Source organism: Mizuhopecten yessoensis, unplaced genomic scaffold (genome assembly GCF_002113885.1).
Source record: "Mizuhopecten yessoensis strain PY_sf001 unplaced genomic scaffold, ASM211388v2 scaffold6893, whole genome shotgun sequence".
Lineage (NCBI taxonomy): Eukaryota > Metazoa > Mollusca > Bivalvia > Pectinida > Pectinidae > Mizuhopecten > Mizuhopecten yessoensis.
Window position 1 is genome coordinate 256375 of NW_018406777.1, and position 20414 is coordinate 276788.

At 37.7% G+C, this 20414-nt stretch overlaps 1 protein-coding gene across 1 annotated transcript; it reads right to left on the minus strand.

Moving 5' to 3' along the window:
- Positions 1–12727: 12727 nt before the first annotated feature.
- Positions 12728–20144, minus strand: LOC110452811 (ester hydrolase C11orf54 homolog). The gene is made up of 9 exons (XM_021501497.1): positions 19991–20144; positions 19259–19357; positions 18112–18185; positions 17860–17961; positions 17069–17146; positions 16632–16718; positions 14391–14540; positions 14071–14184; positions 12728–13358 (listed from the first exon to the last, which is right to left on the minus strand). Exons 1-9 carry the CDS (start codon positions 20055–20057, stop codon positions 13188–13190), a joined length of 942 nt encoding a protein of 313 aa, XP_021357172.1. The 5' UTR covers positions 20058–20144; the 3' UTR covers positions 12728–13187.
- Between the last annotated feature and the right edge of the window lie 270 nt (positions 20145–20414).

Genomic DNA, 20414 nt, shown 5'->3' on the forward strand with positions numbered 1-20414 from the left:
CCTATCAGAGCTGTTTGAGGTGAATGGTTTAGTGTATGAGAGCTCCTTGGGGTGACTGGTTTTGTGTATGAGAGCTGTTTGAGGTGACTGGTTTAGTGTATCATAGCTGTTTGGGGTGACTGATTAAGTGTATTAGTGTATACATATTTGCAATTACTGATTAAGTTTATCAGACCTGATTGAAGTGACTGGTCTAGTATATCAGAGCTGTTTGAGTTGACTGATTAAGTGTATCGGAGCTGTTTTAGGTGATTGCGTTAGTGTATCAGAGCTGTTTGCGATGACTGGTTTACTGTATCAGATCTATTTTAGGTGACTGATTAAGTGTATCAGAGCTGTTTTAGGTGACTGGGTTAGTGTATCAGAGATGTTTGAGGTGACTGATTAAGTGTATCAGAGCTGTTTGCGATGACCGGTTTACTGTATCAGAGCTATTTTAGGTGACTGATTAAGTGTATCATAACTGTTTGAGGTGACTGGTTGTGTGTATGAGAGCTGTTTGGGGTGACTGATTAAGTGTATCATAGCTGTTTGAGGTGACTGGTTTACTGTATCATAGCTGTTTGAGGTGACTGGTTGTGTGTATCATAGCTGTTTGAGGTGACTGGTTGTGTGTATAAATGTAATAGCTGTTTGCGATGACTGGTTTAGTGTATGAGAGCTGTTAGGGGTGACTGGTTGTGTGTATCAGAGCTGTTTGCGATTACCGGTTTAGTGTATGAGAGCTGTTTTGGGTGACTGGTTGTGTGTATCATAGCTGTTTGAGGTGACTCATTAAGTACCTGATTGAAGTGACTGGTCTAGTATATCAGAGCTGTTTGAGTTGACTGATTAAGTGTATCGGAGCTGTTTTAGGTGATTGCGTTAGTGTATCAGAGCTGTTTGCGATGAGGGGTTTAGTGTATCAAAGCTGTTTTAGGTGACGAGTCAGGTGTGTGTATCAGAGCTGTTTGAGGTGAATGGTTTAGAGTGTATCGGAGCTGTTTTAGGTGATTGCGTTAGTGTATCAGAGCTGTTTGCGATGAGGGGTTTAGTGTATCAAAGCTGTTTTAGGTGACGAGTCAGGTGTGTGTATCAGAGCTGTTTGAGGTTACTGGTGTAGTGTATGAGAGCTCCTTGGGGAGACTGGTTTTGTGTATGAGAGCTGTTTGTGGTGACTGGTTTAGTGTATCATAGCTGTTTGGGGTGACAGTGGTTTAGTGTATCAAAGCTGTTTTGGGTGACTAGTCAGGTGTATCTATCAAAGCAGTTTGCGATGACTGGTTTACTGTATCAGATCTATTTTAGGTGACTGATTAAGTGTACCATAGCTGTTTGAGGTGACTGGTGTAGTGTATGAGAGCTCCTTGGGGAGACTGGTTTTGTGTATGAGAGCTGTTTGAGGTGACTGGTTGTGTGTATCATAGCTATTTGAGATGAGTGATTAAGTGTATCATAGCTGTTTGAGGTGAATGGTTTAGAGTGTATCGGAGCTGTTTTAGGTGATTGCGTTAGTGTATCAGAGCTGTTTGCGATGAGGGGTTTAGTGTATCAAAGCTGTTTTAGGTGACTAGTCAGGTGTGTGTATCATAGCTGTTTGAGGTGACTTATTATATATCAGAGCTGTTTGAGTTGACTGATTAAGTGTATCGGAGCTGTTTTAGGTGATTGCGTTAGTGTATCAGAGCTGTTTGCGATGAGGGGTTTAGTGTATCAAAGCTGTTTTGGGTGACTAGTCAGGTGTATCTATCAAAGCAGTTTGCGATGACTGGTTTACTGTATCAGATCTATTTTGTATCAGAGATGTTTGAGGTGACTGATTAATCAGAGCTGTTTGCGATGACTGGTTGTGTGTATCAGAGATGTTTGGGGTGACTGATTAATTGTTTCTATCAGAGCTGTTTGCGCTGTGTGGGTTAGTGTATCAAAGCTGTTTTAGGTGACTGATTAAGTGTATTATAGCTGTTTGGGGTGACTGATTAGGTGAATCAGAGCTGTTTGCGATGACCGGTTTACTGTATCAGAGCTATTTTAGGTGACTGATTAAGTGTACCATAGCTGTTTGAGGTGACTGGTTGTGTGTATACATGTAATAGCTGTTTGCGATGACTGGTTTACTGTATCAGATCTATTTTGGGTGACTGATTAAGTGTATCAGAGCTATGGAAGTGACTGGTTTAGTATATCTGAGCTGTTTGAGTTGACTGATTATATCAGAGCTATTTTAGGTGACTGATTAAGTGTACCATAGCTGTTTGAGGTGACTGGTGTAGTGTATGAGAGCTCCTTGGGGAGACTGGTTTTGTGTATGAGAGCTGTTTGAGGTGACTGGTTTACTGTATCATAGCTGTTTGAGGTGAATGGTTTAGTGGTTGTGTATATCATAGCTGTTTGAGGTGACTGGTGTAGTTTATGAGAGCTCCTTGGGGTGACTGGTTTTGTGTATGAGAGCTGTTTGTGGTGACTGGTTTAGTGTATCATAGCTGTTTGGGGTGACAGTGGTTTAGTGTATCAAAGCTGTTTTAGGTGACTAGTCAGGTGTGTGTATCAGAGCTGTTTGAGGTGAATGGTTTAGTGTATGAGAGCTCCTTGGGGAGACTGGTTTTGTGTATGAGAGCTGTTTGAGGTGACTGGTTTAGTGTATCAAAGCTTTATATCAGAGCTATTTTAGGTGACTGATTAAGTGTATCATAGCTGTTTGGGGTGACTGATTAAGTGTATCAGAGTTGTTTTGGGTGACTGGTTTAGTGTATCAGAGCTGTTTGAGGTGACTGGTTTAGTGTATCAGAGCTGTTTTGGGTGACTGGTTGTGTGTATCAGAGCTGTTTGAGGTGACTGGTTTAGTGTATCAAAGCTTTATGGGGTGACTGGTTGTGTGTATCAGAGTTGTTCGAGGTGACTAGTTTAGTGTATGAGAGCTGTTTGGGTCACTGGTTGTGTGTATCAGAGCTGTTCGAGGTGACTGGTTTAGTGTATCAGAGCTCTTTGGGGTGACTGGTTGTATGTATCAGAGCTGTTTGGTGTAACTGGTTGTGTGTATCAGAGCTGTTTGGGGTGAGTGGTTTAGTGTATCATAGCTGTTTGAGGTGACTGATTAAGTGTATTAGTGTATACATATTTGCGATTACTGATTAAGTGTATCAGAGCTGTTTTAGGTGACTGGTTTAGTGTATCAGAGATGTTTGAGGTGACTGATTAAGTGTATCAGAGCTGTTTGAGGTGACTGATTAAGTGTATCAGAGATGTTTGAGGTGACTGATTAAGTGTATCAGAGCTGTTCTATGTGACTTGGTTAGTGTATGAGAGATGTTTGAGGTGACTGATTAAGTGTATCAGAGTTGTTTTGGGTGACTGGTTTAGTGTATCAGAGTTGTTTGGGATGACTGGTTTAGTGTTACAGAGCTGTTTTAGGTGACTGGTTGTGTGTATCAGAGCTGTTTGAGGTGACTGGTTTAGTGTTACAGAGCTGTTTGGGTGACTGGTTGTGTGTATCAGAGTTGTTTGGGGTGACTGGTTGTGTGTATCAGAGTTGTTTGAGGTGACTGATTAAGTGTAGCAGTGTATAAATGTTGGCGGTGACGTTTTTAGCATATCGGAGTTGTTTGAGTTTACTGTTTTATTGTATCAGAGCTAAAGTGAGTGACTTAGTGTATTTGAGCAATTTTAGGTTACAAATTTATCGAAGTTGCTGACGATAACTGACTAGGTCTCTTGCGAAATGTATTGCAGAAGTTTAATGTGACGTGCTTATTGAATCTGGGCAACTTAAGGCGAGAATTTAAGTTATCAAAATAGGCGAAAACGACTGTATTTGATATTTTGAAGCCGTTTAAATGACTGTTTAGCGTAACAATTTAAGGTGACAGGGCTATTGTGTTAGAGCAATTGTATGTGGGTGGCTTTAAGATGGGTGTATTAGTTCTAGCAACAAATCTTCACATTCTTTCCAAACAGAACTTTTTGTATTTCACTTGGTGAGCAATAGGTGCGAGAAAAATTGGTTTATATTCTTAAACCAACAAGGGCAAGTTTTGACAGACAAGAACAATACCCACAAAATCACACAGATGTCGTGTTCGTTCTAATAGTGAATTCGAGAATCTGTAGTTTTTTACAAAATATGAAAATACCCCAATGGTATCTCCCCTTGGTTAGGTGACCACGATGATGACAACGATCGACCCACCATAGAACTAGGTCCTAGTTAATGGAAAATTAAACCTTTACCAAGGAGTACTCTTTAAACTGGAACCCTTTTCTATGACAACGTAACAACAGTTTTAGCTAGTCGTGAGATTTAAAATATTTATAACACTAGGAGACAGTGCTATTGATTATATCAACTGATGGTATACCATGTCAGTCTTTAGGGAGAAACTGCTTGAAAATTAAGTGTTGTGATTCAATCTTCCTGCCAAATCATGCGGTTTATGTGATGAATCGTTTGAGCCTGTAATGCATATAAACGATCAACTTACAAACCTCCCAAGGTCACTTTAACATTGTAGTACACCAAAACAGAGACTACAACGTTCAGTAGGAATTGTACAGTGTAAGACCTGTGACCATGTTCGGGTTGTTTGTTCGTCCTTTATCGTTATCGTATCGTCATCTCCTACCATCCCTCCTTTCCATTTATTTGCCCACTATCCAACATCGGTTCAGCTATGTAACAAATAGGTTTTTCCCCAGACTAAACAACATTTCTGCTTTTAGCTTTGAAATTAAATTCCAAGTTGGAGCCATTTTTGTCAGGAAATGTGGTAAATAACAAAATTTGTCATTCATCGTGCTATCAATACAGGGTTATGGGTGTGATTTCTCAGGAGAGATCTCGTTCTATGGCTGTATCGGGAGGTAAAGTGTTAAAGTTTTAAAGGCCGGTCGTCACGTAGAGGTTCGCTATTCCATACTGCATGCTATCTAGCATAGTGACAAATCAGACAGACAAGCTAGCTGTATAGTGATGGCGTTACATACTGTTGGCTTCTGATTTTCTGTTACTGTACTCATATTGAAAAGTAAGGTTTTAAAATAGGCCAACCTGAGAAAGATAGAAATTTTCAATGGAGAATTTTGTATACACATAATACAAATGGGACAAGTATATTGAATTATGTATATTTATTTACTGATTTAACTATTTAAGTATTATCTTTTATAGCTTTATTCTATAAGTTTTACAATTTACTGGATTAATATCCACAAAACATTTTTTATATATATATAAATGGTCTACATACATCAGAAACCGACATCATTCTCAACACATATTACTTGTGTACAAACATTCCTTATTTAGAAAGGTAGGTTACAGTGCCATATCTTGTACATACATTGTAATTATTCAAAACATTTTTTATTTATTGGGTTTTTTGAAACCCATAAATTGGATTGTCATATAATGATAAATTGTTGGAATTTGAAGTCAGAGCAAAACTAATTTGATTTCCTTTTTGTCTACAACAGAAAATGCAGACAATCACACAATGAGATTGTCAATGACAGGAAAAGGAACTTGTACAATGAGATTGTTTGGTCGTTTTTTAATCATCGTTAAACGCAGTATATAGTTAACGGACCATAAATCACAGGATTTGGTGTGTTGCTCCCCTAGTGACTGTATACCCCCGATACACTGATCGCCATATACTGTGGTATGACTGGAGATGGCAAGATGATCACAATATCAAATGCCGCTGTCTGATTGAATCAACTCTTCTCTATGGAGGCACATATGTGATACAGGAGTGATTCTGGTGTTGTCCCGAAGTTCGATAATAATCGAAAAGAATGGATGAGCTGAATCAATACCGATAGCCATTTTTTGTTTTTGTTTTTATATAATCGATATGTAACGATTCAATTATCATTCTGAACACTATGAGACACTGACAGTTATAACTGTTCATGAATGTACAGTTTTGTATTAGGTACACAAGCTGTGAAGTATTTCCAAGCAAGCTTCGTTCCGATTTATACTGGATACTTTGATTTGTTTGCCAATTTACTATATAACAATTCATATAAAGAAAAAATTGAGAAGTCCTTGTGTTGGAATTAAATATAAAAAAATAAAACAAAAGACAGAGATAGCGTCTCTAGGCCTTTCTCGGGTTGATTCCCCGTTCATCAGGAGACTGTGTTTATTTTGAAAACAGGCATTGTGAGGTCATAGTTGTTTACACAAGAAAGTATGACGTCATCAATAATGCAAAGTCATTATGACGTCACAGAAGGCATACACATAAATACATGACGTCAACAACAATACAAGCTTAATTGTGACGTCACAATACTTAGACAAATGCACAACTTTATGATCTTATCAACAATAAAAAATACGGGAGATACAAATTGTTTCATTTACGGCAACAATAAAATATGAACAATAATATTTAAAGCACAGCAATTGCTTAAAGCATGACACGTTGAATTTAATGTGAACTATTCAGACTGGGTTTCAACAGTTTCATTAACTCCGACTCCTTAACTTCCCTCTTTATCACATCAGATGAATGCAATTGGTAAATAGGGAACACTTTCAAGTTATTGTTAGCACAGTTATAAATATGTTTGTTCACTTGTAAAAATCTAAGGTCATCATGGATTGTTTGTTGCTTGTGAAGAGTCATTCTTTGACGTAGTTCACGCCCAGTTTGGCCAATAAAAAATTCCAAACATTTAACACCAACTATAGCATATATAACATTCTTCGACTTACAACTCATACTAGAACGTACAGTGAATTTAAATCCATTTTTGAAAACAAAAGTAGAACCTTCAATAATTATTTTACATGTTCAACATCTGGGCGAATTACATTTAGACATAATAGGTTCAGCTTGATTAGTTTCAAACTTGGAAAATTTCAATAGCCTTTTGAGATATTTGGGTTGTCTTTTACTATTTACTATTGATAATTCTATGTTAAGCTTAAACATTTTTCATACGCACGCTAGTTCTCTGCAAGTCATCGATTTTGGTTTTTACAATAGGGTACATAGCAAAATTATGTGGAGTGTATGTTGATACAAAAGGAATAACTCCTTGGTCATCGTTGGCTTCTACACGGGATGTAAAAGGTCCCTTCTCTATAGCTCTACTTACACCACTACGAATAATCTCGTCCGGATAATGCTGCGACTTCAGGAAAAACATTAGTTCTTTCGCACATCCAGCATATTGGGGTCACTAACAATTGTCACAATTCTAGATGCGAGATTAAAAGGTATATTAATTTTAATATGTTTAGTATGATTTGAAAAAAAAATCTAAATAATTATGAGCATCAGTAGGCTTTGAATACAAATCAGTTGCAATATTATTATTTTCTAATTTAACTAAAACATCCAAAAAGGGTAAAACATTTTCATCCATTTCCATTGTGTAGCTTATAGCCGGGTGTAGAGAATTCATTTCCTCACTTAATTTGTCAATACACATATCAGAAGGCCATACAATAAAACAATTATCTAAAAATCTAAAACATTGTTTTGTACATATTCTGAAAACACTTTACCATATTTACATTCTATATTGTTGTAGAGTTTCTCTTCCAAATTACCTAACACAATTGTTGCATAGGTTGGTGCTATTTTTGTACCCATGATCGTTCCCTTTATTTGTTGGTAGTGATTGCCATCAAAATAAAAGACATTTCTTTTCAACATAACTTCTAAGGATTTGATAATAAATTCATGATCAAAACGGTTATCAATCTTATCTGGATGTTTCTTAAGCCAATACGTAATAGCTTCAATTCCTAAATCATGTGGAATATTAGTGTATAAGCTGACGACGTCAAAAGACACAAGTTTAGAATTGGGAGGAACAGATTTTGGCAAATGTTTAAGAAAATCAAAATCGTCTTTTTTAAAACTCCTCACTGAAGAACAAAGTGGCTTCAAAATAAGGTCAATAAAATAACTAAGCCATTGGGTAACACTGTTAGGTCCGCCTACTATTGGTCGAAATGTCAAATCATCTGGATTTTCAATAATCACATGCTCGCTTTTCTGTTGTTTAATAGCTTCAGCTATGATAGTACTTTTGTGTATTTTAGGCAAACAATTCATATATATATATTAAAAAATGTATGTATTAAATTTCTTTCTTGTAAGCTTTTCAGAGAGCTTACCCACTGCGCCACCGGTAACAGCACCCCTGCAGGTCGGTTATCGAGAAAAGAATGCGCCTTCATACATCGTAAAAGGAGACTTATGTGAGAACCCTTGCAGAATAGGGGATTTGATTTGGTGCCCTCTACTTCGGGACACAAAAGCGACTAAAATAAGGCTACTGCATCCATCGCAATATTTGTGATCTTTATATTTTCTCTACTTCTAACTACCTTTGATTTTTTAGCGCCTAGCTTGGCAATACCTCATTTATGGCTTTAATGTTGAACGTTCACCTAGGTGAGAACGGCAATGGGTTCTGTCCCTATGCCAGGACACACCACAGTACTGAAAAGGGTAGTTGTTATTCCCTGTTTAACGTTCAGCATTTACGGTAATGGCAATTTACCCGTTGTCAGTATAAAGTGACCGAGTGGAATGTTGCGCCTTCGACAAGGTATTTGAGTGAGAAAGCACTATAAAGTCGGCATCAGATCCTCGCTACAGCAAGGCGGCAAATACACCAACATACCCTGCCTCCAGCACACATACACACATGCGTTTATACACAAAACACATGGAGGCACATCCTTAAACGACCTTAGCTGTTGAAAGGACGCAAAACCCTTTATAACCAACCAACATATTACATATTCATTCTTTTCTCTGAAACATTACTGGGGGAAAAATGAAAATATTCTGATTCCGTTCGAAGGCCTGTAAGCCAGTATTGTGTTTGCATAAATATATTGAAATGATCTCAATTGTCAAAGGAAAACTACTTTTATTACATGTATACTGGTTTAAATTGGTTGAACTCTCTACCATAAATCGAATATCAAACAAAACTCCGTTAATTTTACCTCCAATCAAAGCATCTTCGCTACTTCCGGTAGGCAACACATTGAAACCATCAGAAATGTTCCTGTTCTAATAGAAATAGTATTCAACACGATGAGACCAGAGGCTGACGTAAAGTGTGCGGCAACATTTGACACAGCTGATTATAATTACATACATATAACAGTTTAACTCGATATGCGCATAGAACAAAAAATATTCGAAATTTGCAAATGAATTTTCAATCAATCTGAAAAGAAACAGGTACAACATACCTGTCTAGTCCATGCTGTTTTCTTCATTGCGTCCTACATGACTCATAGGTATGCCCAGTGGTCACACTTTCGCCATTTTCCTTATTACCATACAATAAGCCTGAAAAGAATCGGATACTGTACTGAAACTAAGGTGACGATTTGGTCACAACTAGAAAACAAATCCCGAATTTCTTTTTAAATAAATGATGACTAGGTGTAACCTTCTTTATATAAATGTTCGATTTGTGCATGTCCCGAATACTTTACCGTAGAAATGCCGTAATCAGTTCGATGAGATCTATTCCATTTCAATCAATCTCTCCCTATGACAAAAACTGTGTCTGCGACAAGGATAGACGATTTCGCCTGCTGTATTCCCCGACCGTGATTACGGTAAAATGCTGACGGCACTATCAATTTCCCCTACACTTACCGGGTTAGGAGAGGCAACCGTACGCGTCTGTCACATATCAGACTGTATACTCCCATGTCCCTGTAATGTACGTATATGTACTTAGAATAATAGTTTTATTCATCCTTTCTAAAACGTTCGTTATATATTTTAGAGACCAGGGACTCTTATATAATTTGGAAGAGGTGGGGTAAATGCTCCTATTTAATTTGAAGCTTTATTAAAATAGAAGGGATGCCAGATCATCGAGTTCATTCATTATTTCTGAGTTTAACATCAGTTTCTGGCGTATACATATTTCTATCTCATATATATGTACCAATGATATTATGCTGTACGAAGATGTAGTACATAATTGTGTTTATCACTGTAAAAGAGCGTTGCCCTAAAAAGAGCAATTATGCATTTACCTATTTCCAACGGTTTTCATTTTTTAAACTCCCCAGAACAGTTTATTACTAACACTATGCTAATGTATTTGATAATTGTATCTGTTCCGAGATCGAGTTATTTCCATTGACTTGATTACGGAGTTCACGGCACTTCTCCTTCATGTCTATGAGCCCCCTCACCTCAATTCAGAAATAGCCCGCTGCGTTGTATATAAGCGGCCACCTGAATAGATTGCTCTCTCTGTCCAACACGCCCCAGGGGGCCAGTTCCGAATCTAGATGAGGGGGCTCATAGAATCTCCCACATCTATGACCAGGTATCAAACAAAAAGTAGCCAAACTGATCCGTCATTTCGTAAATATATAAACAAAGTGTAAATACATTAATAAAGTAGCCGTATCGACGGTGATTTGACTGTTGTCAACTCGTAAATAGTTTACACCTTTGTGTACGTACGCTTCACTGGTCATTTGTCTGATGAAGGTGACAGTGTTACATACCGTACTAGTCACACAAACGGCACGCATCGACATCCACTGGTTGTGATATACAGACCTTGGGTGAGACTTTTGGAAATTAAGTCATTCTCTTTTACAGGGGAAAGTGACCGAGTGTTCGCATCCAGTCTTTGCCGGACGTTCAAAGCCAAAACCAATTTCGTAAACGAAAGCATCGTCTGATTGGATGTCTTCGGCATGAGCCACATTATTATCATGTCCAGCTCTTCTTGAGCATCAATGTTTAGTTCCCTGATATTGTTCCGGAATTATTCTTTCCATGCTGAGTACGACTCAGCTTGATCGTTAACTACGGTCAATCTTCAGAGAATACATCTCTGAGATTTTTATTGTCACATCGTTGATAACTCAGAATACAGAAGACAATATGATGAAAGCACCTGAAAGACCTGGATGGTGGGTAGTTTGTTTTTCTGAAATGTTTAGTTATTTGAAGGGTCTATTCTCTTAAGTGTTTCCTCTAGAAGTTTCGTAAGCTACTAACAACAAACGCTTTAGATCAGGCAAAGGGATCCATAGTGATATACATGAACTGAACAGCGATAAGATTTCCTCCGACTCCCGAGAAGGTTACATGTAGGTAATTTGACTCACGACAGCAGCTTAACATTTCCATACTTACAACTGTAGATTAGCTCACTATTGGCATTCTGCTTCTGCACCGTGCTGGCTTTTTCACGGTGATAGAACGATGTCAATCCTCTGAGAACTGGAGTGTGTGTGGTCGACGTATAGTTAGGGGTATGTTTTGAATGCCAAGGTGGTCTAAAAGGTGCAGTATTCATCGACAATTCCTCTCAATAATGTTGTATTGGCCAACATATTAGCGCCATTTTTTGCTATATTATTTTTTCTCTTTGACTCGGAAAATAATTTTGCGTTTGGCCTCCAGTTCCTCGAATATATCGATGATCCCCAAGTAAATGTCTTCCATGTATATGTTAGCGATTTTTACATAAACATCCGTCAAAACTTTTCATTTGTGGTGGAGAGATGCATTCAGTTTTTGCTGATGTAACGTAATATGGGTTCTTTCACCTGCGTCATGACGTCACCATGAACTTTTGCTTTATCTCAATATACCTTGGCGTTGAGAGTCATAGACATTCTGTTCTGTCCTCGTCAACAAGGAACACACGTTAACAGGTTAGATAACGGCGTGGTTTATTTAGCAGTTACATATCGTACACACAGCTAGCAATGAGGAGCCACTCTAAAAAAATCACATAATTATATGTCTGTAGCAAAATAAGAACAGTGATTGTATTAAGACTGAATGAGGTGATAATTCACTCTTAACAAACTACGACAGTCCGAGCAGTGTCTCAAGAGAGACAACTGCTTAACGGCACGACTGTGACGGTAGATTGTAATGAATACATCTGTTGAACAGAAGCTTTGTTTGGTATACTGTCTACACTGTTTGTTGTTTCTGTATTGCAAAAAGGATTTGATTTAATTGTTTACAATACATTAGTTGACAAAGGATTACTGCCGCGTGTTAAGCGAGCATTGTACCTGGTGAATACGCACCGCCATAGTGCAAAAAAGTTTTAATAAAACAAATGTAAAATATTGCAATACATGTAATGCGTCGGACATTGACAACCTGACATGAGAACTCGTCCACACCCACACATCCATGGTATTCTATGAATTGACCTTTGTATAGAGAAATGAAGTTGCTATAGAGCGATGAAGTTACCCAAGTTTTAATCTATATTTATGTGATAGCATTTTAAGTTAGGTGTGACTAAAGTCTGTTCAAAATTGGAGCTGAGACATACTTGTTATAGAAGTAAAGTCACTCACAACTTTTAGAAAATTATTTCATAAATATTTTTCAATACACCTTTTTTTTAATTTTTGGATATTGAACAATGAGTTCTGTCCCCAGGCAGGACATACCAAAGTCCTTACAATGATAGTTGCCGCTATTCCCTGTTTAACGTTCAACATTTAGGGGAAAGGATGTATAATGTGACCGGGCGGAATGCTGTGCTTGGTTCCTTCGACATGATATTTCAGTGAGATAGCACTATAAAGTCGGTATCAGATCCGCGCTATCACAAGGAGGCAAATACACCAACATATCCTATCTCCTGCATACATACACGCAAGCACGCATACACAACACACATGGAGACAGGTCCTTAAATGACCTTAGCTGTTGATAGAACGTTAAACAAAGTAAAACCAAACAAAACAATGCAAAAACCTTTTTTATTGATTCTATTGCCAATTATATGTATAAATAGTGCCGTTTAATAACAGACCAGAGAAATACTAAACTATCAGGGAAAGTTTCAAAGACCCTTGCACATCTATGACCAAGTACATTTCGGTACATATATAACAAATATAATACATGCACATACAGCGCAGCCGAATCGACATCAATTAGTGGACAGCTCCTACACATTTCATTGCGGGTCGCTCGAGTTAGAAAGGATGTATTTTGCCCATTTGGAAATATGTTTTCTTGATTTCTCAGTGTCCAAGTAGACAGTCAGCATAGTACTGTCAAAATACAATAGAGCAGCAGTGCATCAGTGTTTATGTAGGAGATAGACTAGGAACAATCTAATGGGCGAGGTCTGTGAGGAGATGATAGACTAGGAACAATCTAATGGGCGAGGTCTGCGAGTGATGATAGACTAGGAACAATCTAACGGGCGAGGTCTGTGATATTTGGAGGCTGGTCCACCCTGTATATGTAGTCGGCTAGGACGAAGTAGCCGCGGTATTGTACGTCCTCGGGGGTCGTGTCCCAGTGGTAGTGACCACCCTCTCCGTGCTCACTGAAGCAGTGAAAGTGCTCCACGCGCAGATCCATACCCTTGTAATAAAAAGAGTATTTAAATTAATGGAAGTATTTCATATATTTGTAATAACAGCATATTCCATTAATGCATATTAACATCACTCAATGAATGTCCAACAGTTTGGTTTGGTTTAGTATTGTTTAACGTCCTATTAATAGCTATGATCTTTTAAGGACGGCCTCTCCTGTGTGCATATGCGTGTGTCCAACCGAACGTCTCAATCCCTACATAACTCTACCATGGCTCAACTTGAAGAGTCCAATAACCTTCATATTATTTCTGGAGAACCTTGTATGTTTCTTATGGAATCACATAATTCCTGTTCATAATTAGTGAAACAGTTGCCATGACTTCTGCCATGACAATACTGACCCAAAAGCATCGTTACGAACGAAACATTGTAATCAAAAGCAATGGCCTATATAATCTCGTCAAATCTGTTACCATGGGTGACTTTACATGAAATGTTTACCAATGCTTTGCATATTTATTCAATGTTGCAGGAGCGGAGAAATTCATACCAGGAGCGGAGAAAAACACAACCTGCATTATTTTACACAAGTTATCTGGCTTGGTACTTAAAGCATTCCAAATCCGGCTCAACACTTAACCAATCCACCGGTAAAGTCACATTTGAACCTTACCAAATCAAAGACTGAGCAAGTTAAGTTTAAATAAGTAAGGGTAAATGAGTGATATAATTAGAGGTTTATACTGTATACATACCGGGTCGTGGGACACCAGTTCCCCAACACACACTAGAGGCGCCGACATGTCGTAAAATTTGAGCCAGTTCTTCACCTCCTCATTAGTATGTAGGGGTTCTTTGGCAAAGTCTGGCTGTGGACATAAGAGTGATTGGTTTATGATAAAATGTCCCGTATCTCAAGTGCATTAGCCACTAAAAGGTTAAGGTCAAAGAGGCTATACAAAGCCAGTTTTAAACAATTTAAGTTGGTTAACTTTATGTTTGTGGTAATTGGCCAATTATATCCAAATATAGGTTCACACCTGTTTGTGTGCTTGGTTTACAAGTCTATACTGACCATGATGTGGAGGTTTGCTTTGCCCTTCTCTATGAGGAACACACCGCCTAGTGCTACTATCTTGTCGCCATAGTAACTCTTCAGTGTCTTGCGCATGCAGGAGACAAAGTTTTCCTCTCCGGTCCTCTTTCCAGCTTTCACCTCTAACACCTGACAGGATATAAAATACCATCACCATGTATTCAAATATTGAATATTTATTTCTTTGCTGCACAACATTGGTTACCTTTTAATAAGTTAGGCTCAGCTCCCTTTATTAGTCCTTCGTTATTTGTTCACGAGCCACCATATATATCTATTGCGTATTTGCCAATAAGATTTCTGATCCCCAAGAAGGCGAGGGTGGGGGGAGTCGGCGGTCGTTACAATTTATAGGGGATGTTCTGTAGGAGGAAACACTGACCATCATCATACTGGTTAGGGACGTTCATGACTGATAAGAATAAATAGCAGTCTGCGACGTTCGGCACTAGTCCGATGCCCACGACTAGTAAATTTAAGTCTGGACTAGTATTGAAAATATTTAACTAGTCCGACTGACCTAGTGGCAATTTTCCTCCAAAATAACGGAAATATTATTTTTTAAACCCTTAAGCTGCTACGCACCACAATAACCGTTTCGAAAAGTCGGGCCGTCAGTGCTACGCACCACTATAGTGGTGCGCGGTCTGTAGGTTTTTGATCAGTAAACAGGAAGTGTGAAAGCGGACTGTTGCTATACCAAACCTGAAAGCGTATAGTAGAAGGCTTCTGATTGGTTATTTTGTCATTACTTTCGATATTCCCGGCAATGTACCCTAGTAATAATGAAAGTGTGCGAGAGAATTTCAAATCGGAAAAAATGTCATAAAAATGGCGGACGTGTAGATTGAAGTGATGAATATGACGGTAAACATTTATTCTCCAGCGTCACCTACGATGATAATAAAGGTTTGAAAGGGTTTGACATGGTTGATGTGGAAATACTTCGGTGTAACATAATATGTAACTTTCCAATGGACAACTTTGTGCCCTACGCAAACATGAAAATATCGGCGGACCGAGGCGCACATGTCGTCTGCAGGTGAGGCCGAATTGAACATTGACATTGATACGTTTTGAGCCGATTGATTTCTTCAAACTATTTATCGATGATTTAATCATAAACTAGACCGTAGCTAAGATATATCTATATGCCGACTGTGACAATAAATATATTGAATGACGACCTGAAACCTGTAGCAAATCGCATGCAATTCTTGATGAAATACCTGACCTTTTTACCTGAGAATCTCCGTGTAAATGTACAGCATCTTATGTCATAAATGAAGTTTATTATCTCTGTTATCATTTTCCATTCACATTTGCTGATAAAAACAATTTTAAAGTGATCTTTCTGGGGCTTAAATCCGGTAATTAAAAGTTTTACCTTTATTACCACCTGTACAGGTAAATACTGAAGCAACTTTAGAATCGAAAACGTTAATATAAACTAGAGACAATAACGAACAATTCTCTTATTACTTTTATTCACATATAACAAATATTTTTCAAGTTATGCACATTTGAAAAATTAAGTAAATTAATTTATATTTCAATAATTAATTCAGCAGTGGCGTCCCTTTACATAGAAATCAATGTAGCAGCCTAAGGGTTTACTTAATTGTATACATTTTGCACAATAAAGCTTGTCACAAGTTTTAATCCTATTGTAAAATATGTTATTCGTCGAAGCGTTCGAAATTGAAGCATTTCGATTTGCGAGACTGGGTTCCGGATTTTAGTAGTTATCTAACATTACTTCCGGTTTATAACCACGTGAACCATGTTAAGCTGGAGTGAAGGAAATGTTCAAATCCAGCTAAGCCTGTCTGTGAACATCTACAGAAAAAGAACATCTACAGAAAAAGATGCTCTAACACGAAAGCAAAATTATGAAAAGAATCGGATAAGGTCCTTAAGGCCGGAGTGGAAGAAAAACAGAACTTGGTTAGAATTTGACAACGTGTGTAAGAAAATGTTTTGTAGTTACACAGATTTATTTTGTCAGTTTTAATTTCTAATAATTTCCCAATTTAGATCACAATTTACACTTCATGCTGTAAAAAAGACCAGTCTGTAATTTGGACTCGCAAATTCATAGTCGGACTATTAAAATTCTGGGTTCACTAGTCCAAATGACTAGCGTGGAAAAAAGTTAACGTCACAGACTGAAATAGTGACGTTTCTTCATTTATGATACGAATATCATGATTGCCATACCTTGCCACTCTTTCCCTCGGAGATCAGAAAGTTTCCCATCAGATTAAACTCCGGACAGGATAGTTTCTCCAGGACACAGGCATTGTTCTGGAATGAAAAGCGAACCTCATAATCACATCATAACTCTGAATTTGAATTCAGTTTTGTTGTCTCAATTACTGTTTTTAAGTAGTTTTTAGATTCACGTTTTTACTCTAAACTATATGGCGCGAGCTCCAAACTGAGTGGAAATTAAAGTTAGTCTGACATATGATTTGTTATAAATACAATATATATACACTATTTTCAACTGATGATCCTAGTTGATATGTTCGAGAGCCACGTTTGACTACTTCCCACTGAATGGTGTGGATCGCACATCTAAATATTACTGGATGGATGTACAAAAAGGTATTATCGTATGGCATTAAGGACTGCCTGTCGGTACCCTTTCTTACCTCTGGGTTGACTTTAGCAATGTGAGCGTTGTTTCTCACTACGCCTCCATTGCTGTCCAGCAAAATATTATTCATCAACTGTAATCATAAATATCAATTAACATCAACATCTTAAATATATTTATATATGAGCAGGAATGTAGTGAAGAGACGTTCTTGTTAGATTTGAGGAACGAGGCTAAAAATAAATTTACAGCTTCTGGCTATCACCATTCAAATTCGATGTTAGGTGACTATACGTCCTGCAAACTTGAGTCACTGTACAAGGTAAAGTGAATTGCGATAAACGTATTCATAATTTTAATATTGGGTCTATCAATATAGTCATTCACCTCTAAGTACTTACATCAAAATACTGGACACAAAAAAAAAGAGTTTAATAAGTGTTAATTCTTCATTTCCTTTGAGAGTGCTATATTACTGTATATTTAGACTGTAACACTGCTTACATATTATAGCAGGATTTATATACTTATAACCACTTCAGTACACAACCAAGCATGAGGTCAAAATGTAGGTTATTGTACAGAAATATATATTCAGGACAGGGTAAAATATGTGACGTCCGTAAAGTAGAGCCAATATCGACATTGTAGAATGTCCCTATAGACTAACAAATACGAAAGATCAATACAGGTATTATGTCGATTATGTAATCGGTACTCTTAGATATGAAGGAAAGGGCACTGTTTAAATTATCAAAGCAGCCGAATTAAACTGGTCACAGTTTTTATTAACTGAAGTTCGTGTTGGTATGCGATTTAATTGATTGGTGATAACTGTGTACTTACCTCACTATTACAACCCACATGCTGACAGGGTCCAGCACCGGCTCCAATCATAAAAGCCCCAGGCAACTCGGCCAACTTTGCAATTTGTGCAAATGTAAATTTCTGTAATCGATTAAAATCGGCATGTGAGTTGCTTATCACAAATTAAAACGCGCGAGATAAAACTGTTTTAAATCCAGAAATATCTTTGTTTGACAGATGTCCATTCATCGCTGATGGTTAAAGGGAGATAACTCAGAGATAAGTTTCTACCTTGTCAGTTTGTGGGGTAGGGGTCAGGAACCCTGGTCCTCCTACGTCCGCCAGTCTGGGATTGCCTCCTAGCCCTGTTCATACACACATCAGCAAGTTTAATTCGGTTATATATATATGTATCGTATATATGTACACGATTAATAAGTAAATACCAGGCTGTATACAATTATCTACAATGTCAAATTGATATATTATGTATAACAATTATCTTTCTAGAACTTGACTTGTATGGCAGGGATATAGTGTCACATCAAAAATTATGCATAGAAGATAAATATGTACCTGCCGGTTCAGGTTGTTACAATGTTTACTCAAATCCTGTTTAAAAAATGTATATTTAATGTCAATACCTGTCTATAAAGGCTATATCGACATGTATAAGAACATTGGTATATAAATGTCACTTCGCCATGTACAACACTGAATGTTTATAAGGAGACCCTACAGAGACCCTGTCCACATATACAGTAAATTGTTTACATATATTAGATCGAATATGTTCAAAAAGACCCAGCTGTCTGTTTATTTGAGGGGACTGTGTATATATTTACCTAGGTATTTCGTTGGTCAATATCGTATATTTAAATATTTGGTCACCGTACAACAATCGACCCCTGCCCGAAACCCTTTTGTTCTCGTCAGCAAACATTTATTTCCACGATGAAAATATTTATAACAAATCCTTACAGTAATGTCCATTAAAGTGACGACATTTCGGTTTTAGGATCAGCGTGTGGTTAATCGCGAACTGAATGTACATAACATTATAAATAACAACGAAGTATTGTACTCTAGTCTGTAGCTATGATAGCTACCTGACAGGGAATACCCGGTCTACAATGTTAGGGTGCCATGTAGGAGAGACTGGTGTTCATGTTGACAGTATCAAGCTTTAAGTATACAACACAAAAAGTTTCCGAAAGTACTTTGAACACCATCAATACTATAGCAACCCACTGCTTGTACTGTTGGAAACCTTCAAATATATACCGGCTTAGTACCTTGGAAGAGTAAAACTTCGGAATATCTATAATGTAATTTCGGAACCGTACTTGTAGATGATGTAACACAGATCAGCTGGTACATTGATAGCTCTGGATAATAACAAATGCTGGTCGGTAAACAAATAAAGATCCAAAAATACCTTCGGAAACCAACATGAAGGGCTTCTTTGTGAGGTCTGGACAGTCGACAACACTGGTACTGACGTTGGCAAAGTTCTGGGATAACCCGCCGGACAGAGCTGGTGTAAAATAAGCAAGAGAAGGTGTACAAAGATCATAATGACTGAATACTCTCCGGAGACAGCGTAGATTTTCTCTAGCGGGAAAACAAACCATAAACTCTTATACATGTTTAAATATTAAGATGATATATGTTTGTACAGTAGAAACGCCAAATGGAATCGTTTCACTGTTACACTTGTAAGAGGGATTTAGCCGAAACTACATCAAAAACATATCAAATTGTTAATCTCTGGCTATAATATCTCATGTAACCAACCTTTAATGGGGATTTTTTAAAAGAAACAAATGAAAGAGTTTAAATTTGATAACCAAAACAAAATCTGTATGGTATGGTTTAGCCAAGATATCCTGTTGTCCCATACTCGATTGTCTTTGTTTTGCAATGTGATACCAGAACTTATCATTAACATATACACTAATATATTGTTAGGTTTATGATTGATATGTTTTGCAGCTAAAAGATAAAGTAGTTATTCATCGCAATATGTTTTTTAACGCCCGGCAAAACTAAAATAACCTTTGAGACGACCCCCGTCAAAACGCCCTTCTGTTAACCAGTTCCGGCGCAGTCGCTAGCACAATCAATTATCACCAAACGTTGCGATTATACATAAGCATACATAACTTACCTTTGGCAACTTCATCGAGCGATGGTACATGTGTCGAAGCCTTCTGGACGGGTGGTGACGCTGCCATTTCGGATGTGTTCCACGCTCAGACTGGCTTTATCGGAGACCGGTGTTGACCTATATATAGGACGATAACACATACCGGATGTTATGGGAACGTGTACAGTCGAGAGGCAGCAGAGCGGACGGTGACTCGTCAGTTCTAGCGTCGTATTGTAATGTAAATAAATATTTACTTTTATGGCAATTAGTTGAAGGAAAGAATGACATTGTCTCACAGCGTGGTTGAAATGACTCATTTTTATGTAATTATATCCTGTATAGTTGACACACGCTTGTACTTAATTACGTACGTAGGTAAGCTACTTTGGCGTTAAAGACGTTCGACACTACCGTACACGTTAACTTGTATATTAACAGAGTT